This window comes from Bubalus bubalis, chromosome 12 (genome assembly GCF_019923935.1).
Source record: "Bubalus bubalis isolate 160015118507 breed Murrah chromosome 12, NDDB_SH_1, whole genome shotgun sequence".
Lineage (NCBI taxonomy): Eukaryota > Metazoa > Chordata > Mammalia > Artiodactyla > Bovidae > Bubalus > Bubalus bubalis.
The window spans coordinates 66,426,134-66,439,343 of record NC_059168.1 but is presented as its reverse complement, the minus strand read 5'-3'; the positions used below and the strand labels follow the sequence as shown (position 1 = coordinate 66,439,343).

The 13,210-nt window shown below is 40.2% G+C and overlaps 2 protein-coding genes across 7 annotated transcripts in view; one reads left to right on the top strand and one right to left on the bottom strand.

Moving 5' to 3' along the window:
• APLF (aprataxin and PNKP like factor) overlaps positions 1–7,215 on the bottom strand; it is a 102,899-nt gene extending 95,684 nt beyond the window's left edge. For all 4 annotated transcript variants that reach the window (XM_006077650.4, XM_044926074.2, XM_025261263.3 and 1 more), the window contains exon 1: positions 6,917–7,215. In XM_006077650.4, coding sequence (XP_006077712.4) covers positions 6,917–7,012 — 96 coding nt within the window. In that variant the 5' untranslated portion in view covers positions 7,013–7,215. The remainder of the gene's footprint in view (positions 1–6,916) is intronic.
• A 208-nt stretch (positions 7,216–7,423) lies between these two features.
• Positions 7,424–12,408, top strand: FBXO48 (F-box protein 48). Of its 3 annotated transcripts, XM_006077647.3 has the most exons (5): positions 7,443–7,553; positions 7,702–7,899; positions 8,236–8,378; positions 9,458–9,799; positions 10,403–12,408. In XM_006077647.3, the coding sequence occupies exons 4-5, from the start codon at positions 9,494–9,496 to the stop codon at positions 10,562–10,564; spliced, it is 468 nt and encodes a 155-aa protein (XP_006077709.1). In that variant the 5' UTR covers positions 7,443–7,553; positions 7,702–7,899; positions 8,236–8,378; positions 9,458–9,493; the 3' UTR covers positions 10,565–12,408. The 3 variants fall into 3 exon arrangements, with proteins under 3 accessions (XP_006077711.1, XP_006077710.1, XP_006077709.1); XM_006077649.3 differs by lacking the exon at positions 7,702–7,899 and having other exon boundaries at positions 7,424–7,553; XM_006077648.3 differs by lacking the exon at positions 7,702–7,899 and having other exon boundaries at positions 7,439–7,701.
• The last annotated feature ends 802 nt before the right edge of the window (positions 12,409–13,210 follow it).

Genomic DNA, 13,210 nt, shown 5'->3' with positions numbered 1-13,210 from the left:
AGACAGACTGGTTACTATAAACCAGTCGACACACCATAAACTCTTCTTATCTAGAGTGCTTCCCAGTATCAGGTCCAACACACACTCCAGAGCTCACACATCCACACCAAGCCTGCCATATATTAGATGATAAATGGACCTTATTTCTCAACAGAGCAAAAGCTAGTTGATAGAAGATGTTTAATATCATTGTACTTGCTGCATCAGAGTCCAACTTCAGATACTAAGAAAGGACAAGTTTGAGAAAATGGACTTGATTTTAGTCAGAGGCAGACTCCAGTTTATGAATGATCTCTCTTTAAAAAGGTTATTACTATATTGCATGTGGCCTTTGAAACCTGTCAACATACTTTCTCCTATGACTAATGGTGTAAATTAGAGTTAGTTTATCAGGCTACCTCACAAACACCTGTGTAATCCACAATACTAATGAAATATGGATCATTTAGATTTTTAAAAGTAAAATCCAATACTTTCTGAGCTCCTAATTCAAGACTGCCAAATTGTTAGCCAATATAATGGAATTGTGCTGACTTGCTGCCATTGAAATGTCAACTCACTCAACCTGTTTGGCTTGTAATTCTGCTTACACAGTGACTGCTATACGAATTTGAGAACATCATCCTCGTCTTTAATATATTACGATAGAGGCAACATAGTGAATAAAAACATAAATACAGCTTAGTAAGATAAAACAGGGTCTAAATTTCCACTTGGGACTTTGATAAAACATCTGTTAAAGACTATTCTGTGCAAAGCATTCTACTTAGTGTGTCTAGAAGCAGTTTTCAAATCTGGTTTCTCAACAGATCATCTTCAGAGCTTTAAAAAATACAGATACCCAGAAACTATCTACAGAATCAAATAACCAGAGAAAAGTGTTTGGACAGAGGTCTGGATGCAAGTGAGAAGGCAGCGTATTCATATCCAATAGTACATAGGGGATGATAATTTAAAGACACTGACTTAGAAATAAACACATATGAAAAGCAATTCACTACACACTTATTAGAATGGCCAAAATCCAAACCACTGACAACACCAAATGCTGACAAGGATGAGGAACAATAGGAACTCTCATCTGTTGATGGTGGGAATGAAAAATGGTGCAGCCACTTCGGAAGGCAGTTGGCAGTTTCTTACAACACTAAACATATTCTCACCATACTACCCAGCAATTGTGCTCCTAATTATTATTTAACCAAAAGAACTGAAAACTTGTGTTCGCACAAAAACCTGCAGACGGATGTTTATAAGAGCTTTAATCATAACTGCCAAAATGTGGGAGTAACCTAGATATCCTTTGGTGGGCAAGTGGATAAACTCTGAAACATCCAGACTGTGGAACATATTACTCATCATTCAAAAACCATGAAAATACACGAAAAGAAGCCAATCTGAAAAAAAGTCTACATACACATTGTGTGATTCCAACTATATTATACTCTGCTAAAAAGGAAAACTGTGCAGATTGTTAAAGTCCAGTAGTTGCTAGGGGTTGGGGAAGGAAGGAAAGATGGACAGACAGAACATTAAGAATTTTTAGGGCAGTATTCTCTAATACTACAATGGCAGATACGTGTCATTACATATTAGTCAAAATCCATGGAATGTACACCAAGAGTGAACTCTAGTGTAAACTGGGCTTTGGGTGATAATGACATGCCAAAACAGGTTCACCAAATGCACCACTGTGGTAGGGGATGCTGACAGAGGGGAAGATGGTACATGCGTGGGGGCAGAGGGTATATGAGAATTGTATTTTCTGCTCAGTTCTGCTGTGAACTTAATAGAGACTATTTTTTAAAAGAAAGAAAACTAGTACATACTGTTAAATGTTTGTAAAAGTTAAACAGAATCACTGCTGTAATGTGATCATCCCACAAGTCTATTCGCTCTTATCCAATTATCCAATATGCCATACACTCTCCAAACTCAGAGCCTTAAGTCACACGTTCATTTAGCCTGAAGGGCCCTTCCCTTCCTACCACTCACTCTCCACCTACCAAAACTCTAGCTGTTCTATCACTTCAAAGTCAGCTCAATACGTCACTGATTTCACAAAGCCTTCTCGGACCTCATCTAAATTGTGGGTTCCTTCCTACACCTTTCTGTAGGTGTAGGATTCTTCTGTTTGGCTCAAGGTACTGAAAAAACTTTTAATGTGACCTTTTAAAAATCAGAGGTTCTAGTGCAAGTTCAATGCATGAAGCAGGGCACTCAAAGTTGGTGCTTTAAGACAACCCAGAGGGATGGGAACCCACTCCAGTGTTCCTGCCTGGAGAATCCCAGGGACGGGGGAGCCTGGTGGGCTGCTGTCTATGGGGTCGCACAGAGTCGGACATGACTGAAGCAACTTAGCAGCAGCAGCAGAGGTGCAATGTGGAGGGAGGTAAGAGGGGGTTCAGGATGGGGGACACACATACACCTGTGGCTGATTCATGTCGATGTATGGCAAAAACCACCAAAATATTGTAAAATAATTAGCCTCCGATTTAAATAAATTAATTTTTTTAATCAGAGGTTATATCTAAAAATCTAGATTTCTTAGTACCTTTGAGAAAAACAATGACTCTGTTACCAGGTACCAACAGTTACTCCATTACCAGGAATGGGGACAAGTAGCACAAGTTACATTACAGATCCCTCCCCTTGTGGCCTCCCCAACCCCAAAGCAGTGCCATTCATGATACTGCTGTCGACTGTCATTGTCTCCATGTCATTTTCCTTACTGTCTTCCACTTCACTCACTGGAAGTGTCTGTCCAGCTCCCCTTTCTAGTTACTTGCTTCTGTATCTCTCGTACCCACTAACTGTAAGTTTCCTGAAAGCAAGGACTTACTTCTCTTCATTCTTCCCATCTAACTAGAGTAAATATTCATGAACTATTTTCTGAGTTTGCTAATTAGTCAACAAAATAGGAAAAATGTAAACAATCCATCATGACTGTTGCTCCTTAAGCTTTAGCGGTTGGCAGCACTGCCTCTTTACTATATTTATATCCACTTCAAAACTCTACGCTGTCCTTTTTATACCTAAGTTACGAGTAGGCTCTTTATGAGGTTTGGAAGAGTGGGTTTGAGAAATAGAAAAGAAAGAAATCATGTGTTGAAGGCCTATTATGTGCCAGGAATTATACTAGGCTCAATAACTGAGGGAAGGGCAAAAACCCCCTGCAGCTAGAAGTGCTTGGCACATCCCCAGGGACAAATCTGGTTGGACCAAGTAGAACTAGCATTCCAAGACAGCGGGTGAGGTTTGGCAACAAGGAAGAACAGTGCAGGGGCTGCCCAGATGGCACTAGTGGTAAAGAAACCACCTGTCATTGCAGGAGACGTAAGAGACTGGGGTTCAATCCCTGGGTCAGGAAGATCCCCTGGAGGAGGGCATGACAACCCACTCCAGTATTTTTGCTTGGAGAATCCCACGTACAGAGGACCCTGGTGGGCTACAGTCAATAGGGTCACACAGAGTTGCACACACACAAAGGAACACTGCTGAGTTGCCAGGCTTGGGAGTGGTTACTTTGTATTAATATAAACTTTGTGGAACACTTACAACAGTAGTCAACTGATCCCTGGTGAGGCGTCTGCACTAGAGCCCAGGATTATCCCACACCTCACTGGGCGCCCCTTCCCTTTTTAATCAGAGCAATAGATTCAATTACATCTGCCTTCAGGAAATCTCACTAGATACCTGGTGCTGTCCTATTTCCTTAAAAGAAAACAGATCATTAAGGAATGTGCCCTATAATCCCTGCTATCAAATAAGGAAAATGTGAAACCAGAAAGAGTACTTTTCATTAAGAGTATAATCAGATTTAATTAAAGGAAAACCACAAAGCAAATAATTTGGTCTAATGGTATTCTGCTGAGATGCTGTAAAATCTTTAACTAATTTTTAATTTAAGATAGTTGTAGGTTCATGGTGATAAGATATTATTACAAAAAGATCTCTTGTACTGCTTACCATTTCCCCCGGCAGTAACATCCTGCAAACCTACAGTACAGCAGCACAACCAGATATTGATATTGACACAGTGAAGATACAAAACAAATTCCTCATTGCTGTTTTACAGGCACACCGGATTCGCTTCTTGCTCCCCTCACCTCTTCAGTAAGCCCTGGCAACTACTACGTTAGTCCCCATTTTTATAATTTTGTTATTTCAATAACATCATGTAAGTGAAATCATACAATATGTGACCTTTGGAATTGGCTGTTTTCAGCCAGGATAATTCCCTGGAGATTCATCCTGCTGCAAAACCTTTTGTTTGGTGATCAGGAACCAGAATTACAACTCAGTAAACAAAGACCTTGGGTTCCCTGAGGATTCACACTAAAGCAAAGGGCACGAGAAATTGAAATTTCACTGTGTTCTATTATCTACAAGAGTTCTAAGCTTTCCCTCCACTGTAAAAACATGAAGACATTCCCACTGCCAAATTATTTTACCACAAAGAATGTTTAACACATTGGAATTATAAACGTAAAGGTTGTGACCATGAAGGTTTGTGAAATTTGTTTCCAAAAGACATGACTAATTAAGAGAGTAAAAAAAATCATCCTATTATTAATCACTTATGATAGATATGAATTAAACTCCCTGAGTTTTCTGACTTAGAACTATGTGCTCTCTCACACACCATGAAGAAAAAAAAAAAAAACCTTCACTGGAATTGTTGTTTGAAACTGCAGCCCTCATGTGGAGTTTTAAACCACTACAGAGAAGAAACACCTGTCAGCTCCAAAATCTTGAAAACCACAAGGTGATTTGTTCTTCAAAGTTTTCCTTCAACACATCTAGTATCATTCACTTCTAATACCCATCAAACTTGGCAACAGAATCTCATCATCGAATGACTATTTAAAAAGGAAAAGCTTAATCCTGACCAGATAACTGACTTCCTATTCCTTACCATTTTAAAAAACAGAAACCAAATAAGCTTGTCTCACATTAGCAAACCTATTAGCAAACAGCAAGCTACAAATAATGAAGGATCTGTGACCTGGTGCCAAGTTTATAAAACAGAGGCCTAAAATTCACCCATCATTTAACCCAATCCATAGTACTCTACCTTAGTTACACGATTTGTTAAGTAAATTAAAACTCATTAGTAACCAGACATAAGATTTCTAGATGAAGCAGATACTCTATTTCTAATTGAGATGAAATGAGAGAGACAAGTAGGGAGGGAGAGAGAATGAGGAATAGAAGAGGAGGGAGGAGAGGAAAGGACAGATGGGAGGAAGAAAGGAAGGAAGACTGGAAGGAGAGGGAGAAAACCTCCCAAGCAGTTCCTCCAAAGGTTTGTATATAATAGACTATGGAGAAAATACTATTACTGTCAATTACAATTGTTATAGTATAGTATACTATACTATTACTATATACATAATATACTATTATGTATATAATAGACTATGGAGAAAAATAATACACATTTAAGTAAAAAAAAAAAAAAACCAGCAAGTAAACTTGAAGTTTCTCAATAATCCCACTACATATACATACACTCACACTCCTCTAAAACTAATTTCCCCATCACCACCTTGAACCACCTTTCCTTTTTCTGCTCTGAGAGGGGTCCTAAGCCTAATACCAATGGTTCCATTTAGACACTGGTGGTTAATCAGGCTAAGTGACCAGACTCCTTACTCCCTGGTATAGGCTCACTGACACAGCTTTGTTCAGACAGCCCAAGAGAAAACTGAAGGGCAAGTACCCATTTTATCTCTGTGTGCCGGTCTGCAGACGCGCAGCACACAGTGGCCAGTAAACAAGACACGTCGAATGTAGAGAAAATAATATATATGTATTTAGTGAGAGATCTACAAATTTCCAGAATGTTACAGGCAAGTTTTCTAACTCCTAAACACCCCAGAGAAAGAATACATAACCCAGTTGCGCTGTTACCCAAAATCTTGTTGTGTGTGTCCTTTAAATAACTCGCTCAATTTTCTCATTTGAACAATGATGATAAGAGCACCTAACTCAAAAAGTATGGAAAGGTTTAAAGAAGCTGGTACAGGTAGTATTTAGATCAATGCCTGGAATTCTACACACTATATAAAGGTGAGTCACTGACGTTACTAAAAAAGATTTTTACAATAAAAGTAAAGCCCAAGCAGTACCACCAGATGGACCAAAGCTTAAAAGAAATTATTCTAGAAAAACTAAGATCAGAGGTTGGCAGACTTTTTCTGTTAAGGGCCAGAAACTACCATAAATATCGTGGCTTATCAAGGCAACAGGCAATATTCCCAACCCTTAGAGAAAATCTTCTCCCTGAAAGGCTAATATGGGTTTTTTTCTTTACATTTTAAAATCTGAGAAGCATTCTTAGTATGTGGGTCCCAACAATTGCAGGCTGGATTTGGAGCCAGGGCCACAGTTTGCCGACCTCCGGGTAAAACACTGCTGCTGCTAAGTCACTTCAGTCGTGTCCGACTCTGTGTGACCCCATAGACGGCAGCCCACCAGGCTCCCCCGTCCCTGGGATTCTCCAGGCAAGAACACTGGAGTGGGTTGTCATTTCCTTCTCCAATGCTTGAAAGTGAAAAGTGAAAGTAAAGTCGCTCAGTCTTGTCCGACCCTCAGCGACCTCATCGACCGCAGCCTTCCAGGCTCCTCCGTCCACGGGATTCTCCAGGCAGGAGTACCGGAGTGGGGTGCCATTGCCTTCTCCGGGGTAAAACACTAATGACGATAATCCAGGTCAGTGCTTTTTAAAGGCAGAAGGAAACGTCTGCGAGTTAGTTCAAGTTGACTGAAAAACGTGCTGCCTTCAAGCTTCTAAAATCCAGAAAGGCCTGGCCGGAGCGGTGGGGAACCTGGGCAGGACCCAGAGTAGGGCCTCAGGAGCCCGCCAGGACCTCGCGGTTCTCCGGGGCCGCCGAACCCCCGCCACACTTACTCCCAGAAGCGGCCCGCGGCCGATGACCGTCTCCCCGGGCGCCAGGGCCACCCGGGGGCCGCCGTCCTGCGGCTGCAGCTCGAAGCCCCCGGACATGGCGGCGAGGATTAAACAGACCCCTTCGCAAGATGCGAGACCCTGCAACCGTTTCCGCCTTCCAACGACAGGCGCGGGGCCCAGAGAGGCCCCAAGAAACACTGGGGGAGGTAGAGCAAAGACTGCCCTCAGTATGCCCCGGCTGCGCGGAGATGAGGCCCCACCGAGGGGGACCGAACCCCGCCCTTCCACTCCGGCCAGTGACGTACTCAGGGAATCCCTTTTCACACCGCCTCCAATCTGTTTTTTAAAAGCCCCGGTTACCCAACCCCCCAACCCCAGCCCTTCTCAACCGCCCACCCGGCTCGGAGGACGCCGGTCCTTGTAGTCCATGACGCCTTCCCTTCTCCTCCACTGACGATCTCAGGCGCCCGGAGAAAACTACCAATCCCAGGAGGCAATGCGCTCCCCTCTCTGCGCCTGTGCGAAATCTGAGTCAGCAAGGCGGGGCTAGAGTGGGTGGGAAGACAGGGACTAGAGGGAAGGATTCGAATTCTGGACAATTTAAATCGCGGATCGAGAGGTAGCAGCTGCCCAGTAGGTAGGAGGCGGGTCTTCCCTTTACGCTGAGGTCTGGCAGGCGTGATCCGGGGCACGGCCCTGGCGCTCGCACAGCCTCTGCTCGGCCGACCGGAGCTGCGGTGACAGTCGGTGCTGACAGTTGTTACTGTTTACCTGTCAATGCCCAGGTATTTGGACTCCGACAGCTGCTGTCGGCTCCGGGCATGCCAGGAGGGTGGTTCAGATGAGACGTGGGGTCATTCCTTCCGGCCTGCAGTGTCTGCCTGGGGTGGAGGCTCCCCGAGAGCCGGGCGTCTGCCGTGCTTTACGATTCCTCCCGCCGTGTGACACCTGAAAGAGGGGTGACCTGTCACCTAATTAGAGAGGTAATTTAGCAAAGTTTGGTTTAGAAAGAAGAGGCTAGGTTTCTAAACATCCAGGCAAAATGGGACTTAGAAGAAGAAAAATAGTGGGGTTTAGGCACCCCCATCTGTTAAATTCAAATTCTTTCATCTGCCTCATGTGAAATAATTGTAACTGGAGGACGTATTTTATCTCCAGTGAGATCTTAGGAGAAATAACAAATGTGCGTTTAAATGCACAGTAACTTTCTCCTGGTATGAGATTCTTTTCAAGAATAGAGTAGTTTGGCTTTAGTTTATATTGATGAGGGCTAGAGGGTGGAAGGGCAAAAACTTGACTTATGAACTTATTTTTTGCAGTTTGCTTTCTTACTTCCCCAAACTCTCAAGAGGAAATCTTCTGTTGAACTCAGACATTAAAATTCTGACCACTGTAGCCAACTTGGATCCATAACCAAATGAACGGGAGCATCTGTGGTCTTGGCAGGTTTAGAAATATATAGGTGAGTAGCACATCTAGAAAGGGGAATTTTTCATTAGCTAAAATAAATGAAGTATTAGCTGTATCTGAAACCCCTCCTGCACCAACACCCCTCACTGTAAAAGAAAGTACAAACTGGAATAAACTGATTTGAAGTAAATATGAACTGTCTTTATATGCCAAAATACCTCCATGCTTTCAACTAATATCAGGAGCCTATACCACGCACCTTAGGTAGATTAGCTCAAAGTGGACTTTCAATCTTTAGTCATGCGCTTTACCTAGTTGTTATAAATATTGTTTATAGTTGTTAGTCACTGTTGTTTGATGGCTTAATGACTAGTTATCTTAGTTCATAATTAACTATACATGTGGAATAGCCTCAAGAAGCTATTTCTAAAACACAACTCTTATAACTGATTGAATATTAGAGATTTTGTCAGTATAGCCCAGACCTCAACCTCTTATCCATTTCAGACAGCTTTTGTGTCATATGTGAGCACCTACCCATTAAGTGCAAGTAGATAAACAATTCTTATATAAACTACTAAAAGTTCATCAGGTTTGTCTTTAAGTCATAAGTTGTAAGTGAAAAACTTAAAGACAAGGCATTTGTTCCCACAGACTAGTATTCAGTGTGTTGAGTAGAATTGAAACATATACATTTTCAAAAGTTTTTTCAATCAATACTTGGAATAGAATGTGTTCTCACAATAGTTATTTCTACTACTAAAAAGAAATTATAGATTGAATGTGAAGAATCACATCTCTTTTTCAGATAATTTTCTTTGGGAGTAGAAAAACAAATGTTTAGAAACAAACCCATTTACCAAAAATATCTAGAAAGAAGAAAAGGAGTAGCATGTGTTGGGTTTCTCCTGCGTGCAGTTCAGATGTAGGGCTAGATTCTTCACTCATCATCTCTGTTCATCCTTGTAAGAAGACTCACCAGAGAAGCATCACTGGCTCCATTTGACAGACCGAAGAGCTCAAGTCAAGAAAGTTAAAGTTCGTTAAATCTAACCACGAAAGTATCTGACTCAAAGCGGGGTCTACAGTCTGATCTAAAGGCAGTGAATATTTTTAACCTTTGCCTTTCAGGTTATATATGAGGATAATTCACTAAAATACCAAGCTATGAAGAAAAACTCCAAGGGAAACCATGCTTCAAGAGTTTCTGACATAGAATGGAACTCTGTGGCTGCTGAAAGGGAAAAAAAAGAGTGTCCAAATAATTTTGTTGAACTGCTGCCTCCAGAAGTTACTTTTAAAATTTTCAGTCAGCTAGACATCCGGAGCTTGTGCAGGGCTTCAGTGACATGCAGGAGCTGGAATCATGCAATAAGACACAGCGACTCCTTATGGAAACCTCACTGCCTGACTGTAAGAGCTGTATGTCAAAGAGAGATAGATGACGATCTAGAGAGTGGTTATCCCTGGAGGGTAAGTTTAACCTTTGCAATATGAAGTCCTCTTGACAATAACGGTGGTCTGTTTGAGCCACACTCTACCTTCTGGCTTGAAGGAGAGAGAATTTCATATACAGAATGACATACAGAGTGGGTTGGCTTTGGGAGAATGGGTTGGCTTTGGGAGTTAAAGTCCAATTATACTCTTTTCCTGCAAAAAGGATATCTCCCATCTATCCTTCTGAATTTGGGGAGCATTTACCTCATAAACCACAATGGCTACATTTTACTCCACATATCCAAAATCCCCAGCAAACTGTGTTACTCACACTGTTCTGTATGTGCGCACTCACACACGCATTTAATAGACATGTGTATCAATGTTAATACTTAATCTTTTCAGCCTTTCAATCAGCTTCTCTAGCTTCAAACAAACTCACTCACCAATCACTGACTACCTTCTTTAACAGTGGCGGTAGTAGTGGTAGTAAATAGTGTTAGTCGCTCTTTGCCATGGACTGTAGCCCGCCAGGCTCCTCTCTCCATGGAATTCTCCAGGCAAGAATCCTGATAATAAAAAAAAAAAAAAGAATCCTGGAGTGGGTTGCCATTAACAATGGTGGTTTACTTCTTTCAGGTCATACTACTGAGGAATTACCAGAAGAGTAAAGTGAAACATGAATGGCTAAGTGGCAGATACAGCAACATATGTTCTCCTATCAGTCTACCAGAAAAAATTATGTACCCAATGGATGCAGACACGTGGGGGGAAATTCTAGAAGCAGAACTGGAAAGATAAGCAGAAAACTCGCCTAACTTTGAGAGTTTAAAACTAAAATGACTCTTAGATTATAAAAAGTATGTCTCTAACCATCCATTTTTTTGTTTGCCTTTTTACTACTTAACATTTAAAAGAAAACTAAATAGAAAATATAAAAAATAAAACTTTGTTTTTATTTTGCACTTTAGGTAAAATAATGTTTTACCTAAATGTTTCTGGTTTTACTGTAATGTGGAAAAATCATGAAATGTTATTTATATAAAAATACTATACTGATAGGGTGATTTCAAAATGTATTATTTCATGTATTTGTGTTGGTCTGTTGGAGTACTTCAACATTTTAATGATTAGAGAGTTTTATTAGAGCAGAGTGTTCTCTGCTTAATAATAATTTGAAAATTCAAGAAACCATATGAAGGAACTGACAGAGATTTATTAATTAGTAGACATAGGCTCATGGGAAAAATCCCTAAATGAAATTAATAGCAATATGTTTAAATGTATAATAAATGTGTATTTTAATAACTTAAAATTTTCCATTTCAGTGGAATCAGATTGAATTGTCAAACACTGAAAACATTTTGTGTTAAACATGTGGTTTAATTTTAAATGAGTCCAACCAGACTCATTTGTGAGATTAAGTTCCCCATTACTTGCCTACAAACCTCAGATTACTCTCAGGGGCTGAAATGTATGGAAAGTGCCATCAGAAACTCCACACTGTTTTTCTTGGTAAAACTTACCTTCTTTCTGACATCTTATAGCACCATCTAGTGTACTCCTTGTAGATAACCAAGAAAAAGGACCAACTCCTTTTCGTTTTTCCACATTTAAAAGAAAGGAAAATATTATTTACAAGAAACCTATATACTTGAATTTGTTAGAGTTCATAGCTTTATAGGAACCTTTAACTTTTGCTCTCTTTTACTTAAAAGTAGATGATATATGACTCGCGCTACGAGATTGTTCAGTCTGAAACTGTGATCAGCACCATACGTAACTTGACTACAAAACATTTTAGTTAGTATGGGATTTTCTTCTTAAATTATGCTCTATTGCATGAAAAGTAAGAGTCCAGGAACTCAATATTTAACAAGTCGAAAAATATGAGGAATATGTCCCGCTCTATACAGATTCCCTTTGTTGAATCAAGTAGGTGATGACTGGTTCAGTTCAGTTCTGTTCAGTTCAGTCACTCAGTCGTATCCAACTCTGTGACACCATGGACTGCAGCATGCCAGGGTTATCTCCTAGTGTCTTCTTGGGGTTGGAAGGGACCTTGAAGATCAGGCAGTCCAGTCTCTAGGATTATTCAGTAATCCCCACTATAGGAATGTTCTTCTTTTCACTCACCAGTAATTTTCTTCGTAAATTCTTTTGTACAGTGTATCATCCTAACCTGGAAACCATTCCTACCTTCTACCATTCTGCATTAAGTGACCCTTTTAAGGTTGCGTAGTTCTTTGTACATACCATTCTCAAAGCTGTCATACTACATTAAATTTTCTGTTTGATTTGTGTATCTCCCCCATTAGATTGTGAGCCTCTTAATGGCAGGGACCATTTATTTATTTTTGTGTTCCCAAAACCTGGAATATAGTAGATATTTCATAGAATTGTTAAGTTATTTTTATATTATTTATTTTAATCCTACCCAGAATGTAAAATAAAAATAATTCAACATATTTTAGTAGATAATATTGTATTGAAATGCAATGTACAAACCCATAAGATATATGGGATGCTTAATATTAATGCTAATATATGAAGAATTATTCTTGTTTTCTTAAAAGCTGTAAGAGAAAAATAGTAAAGAAGAAATATTTTTTGAATAAACACTTGAAAATATACTTCACCCAAAAGTATCATTCATTTTTACTTATTGTATCACCCCAATCAGTTTTAAATATTGTTATATGAATAATCTTTGGTTTTTGTTTTATACCATTTTTATACCGTTAAAATAATTCTTTGTATAATAAGTTATTACTGTGATTACAGTCTACACTGAAAGGAAAGTTTTGGAACTTAATGATAAATATATGGAATGGGTTTAGAATGAATTGTACATTTATCAGATCAAGTCATTAGCATCTGAGAAGGTGTGTGGGTGGATTCAAATGAAAGGAGTGCTTTAACTCAGAGATTACAAAAACATATATATACAATCTATAAAGAGGAATTTCCAGTGTTGCTTAATGTTTGATCAGTTCAAGATCTAGTTTTGTTGTTGTTTATAGAAACCTTTTCTCAGTTGCTTCTAGTTTATAACTCAGTCTTCAGTTCGGTTCAATCACTCAGTCATGTCCGACTCTTTGCGACCCCACAGACTACGGCACGCCAGGCCTCCCTGTCCATCACCAACTCCCAGAGTTTACTCAAATTCATGTCCATTGGGTCAGTGATGCCATCCAACCATTCAACCATCGTCCCCTTCTCCTCCTGCCTTCAATCTTTCCCAGCATCAGGGTCTTTTCCAACGAGTCAGTTCTTCGCCATCATGTGGCCAAAGTATTGGAGTTTCAGCTTCAACATCAGTCCTTCCAATGAATATTCAGGACTGATTTCCTTTAGGATGGACTGTTTGGATCTCCTTGCAGTCCAAGGGACTTTCAAAAGTCTTCTCCAATACCACAGTTCAAAAGCATCAATTCTTTGGCACTC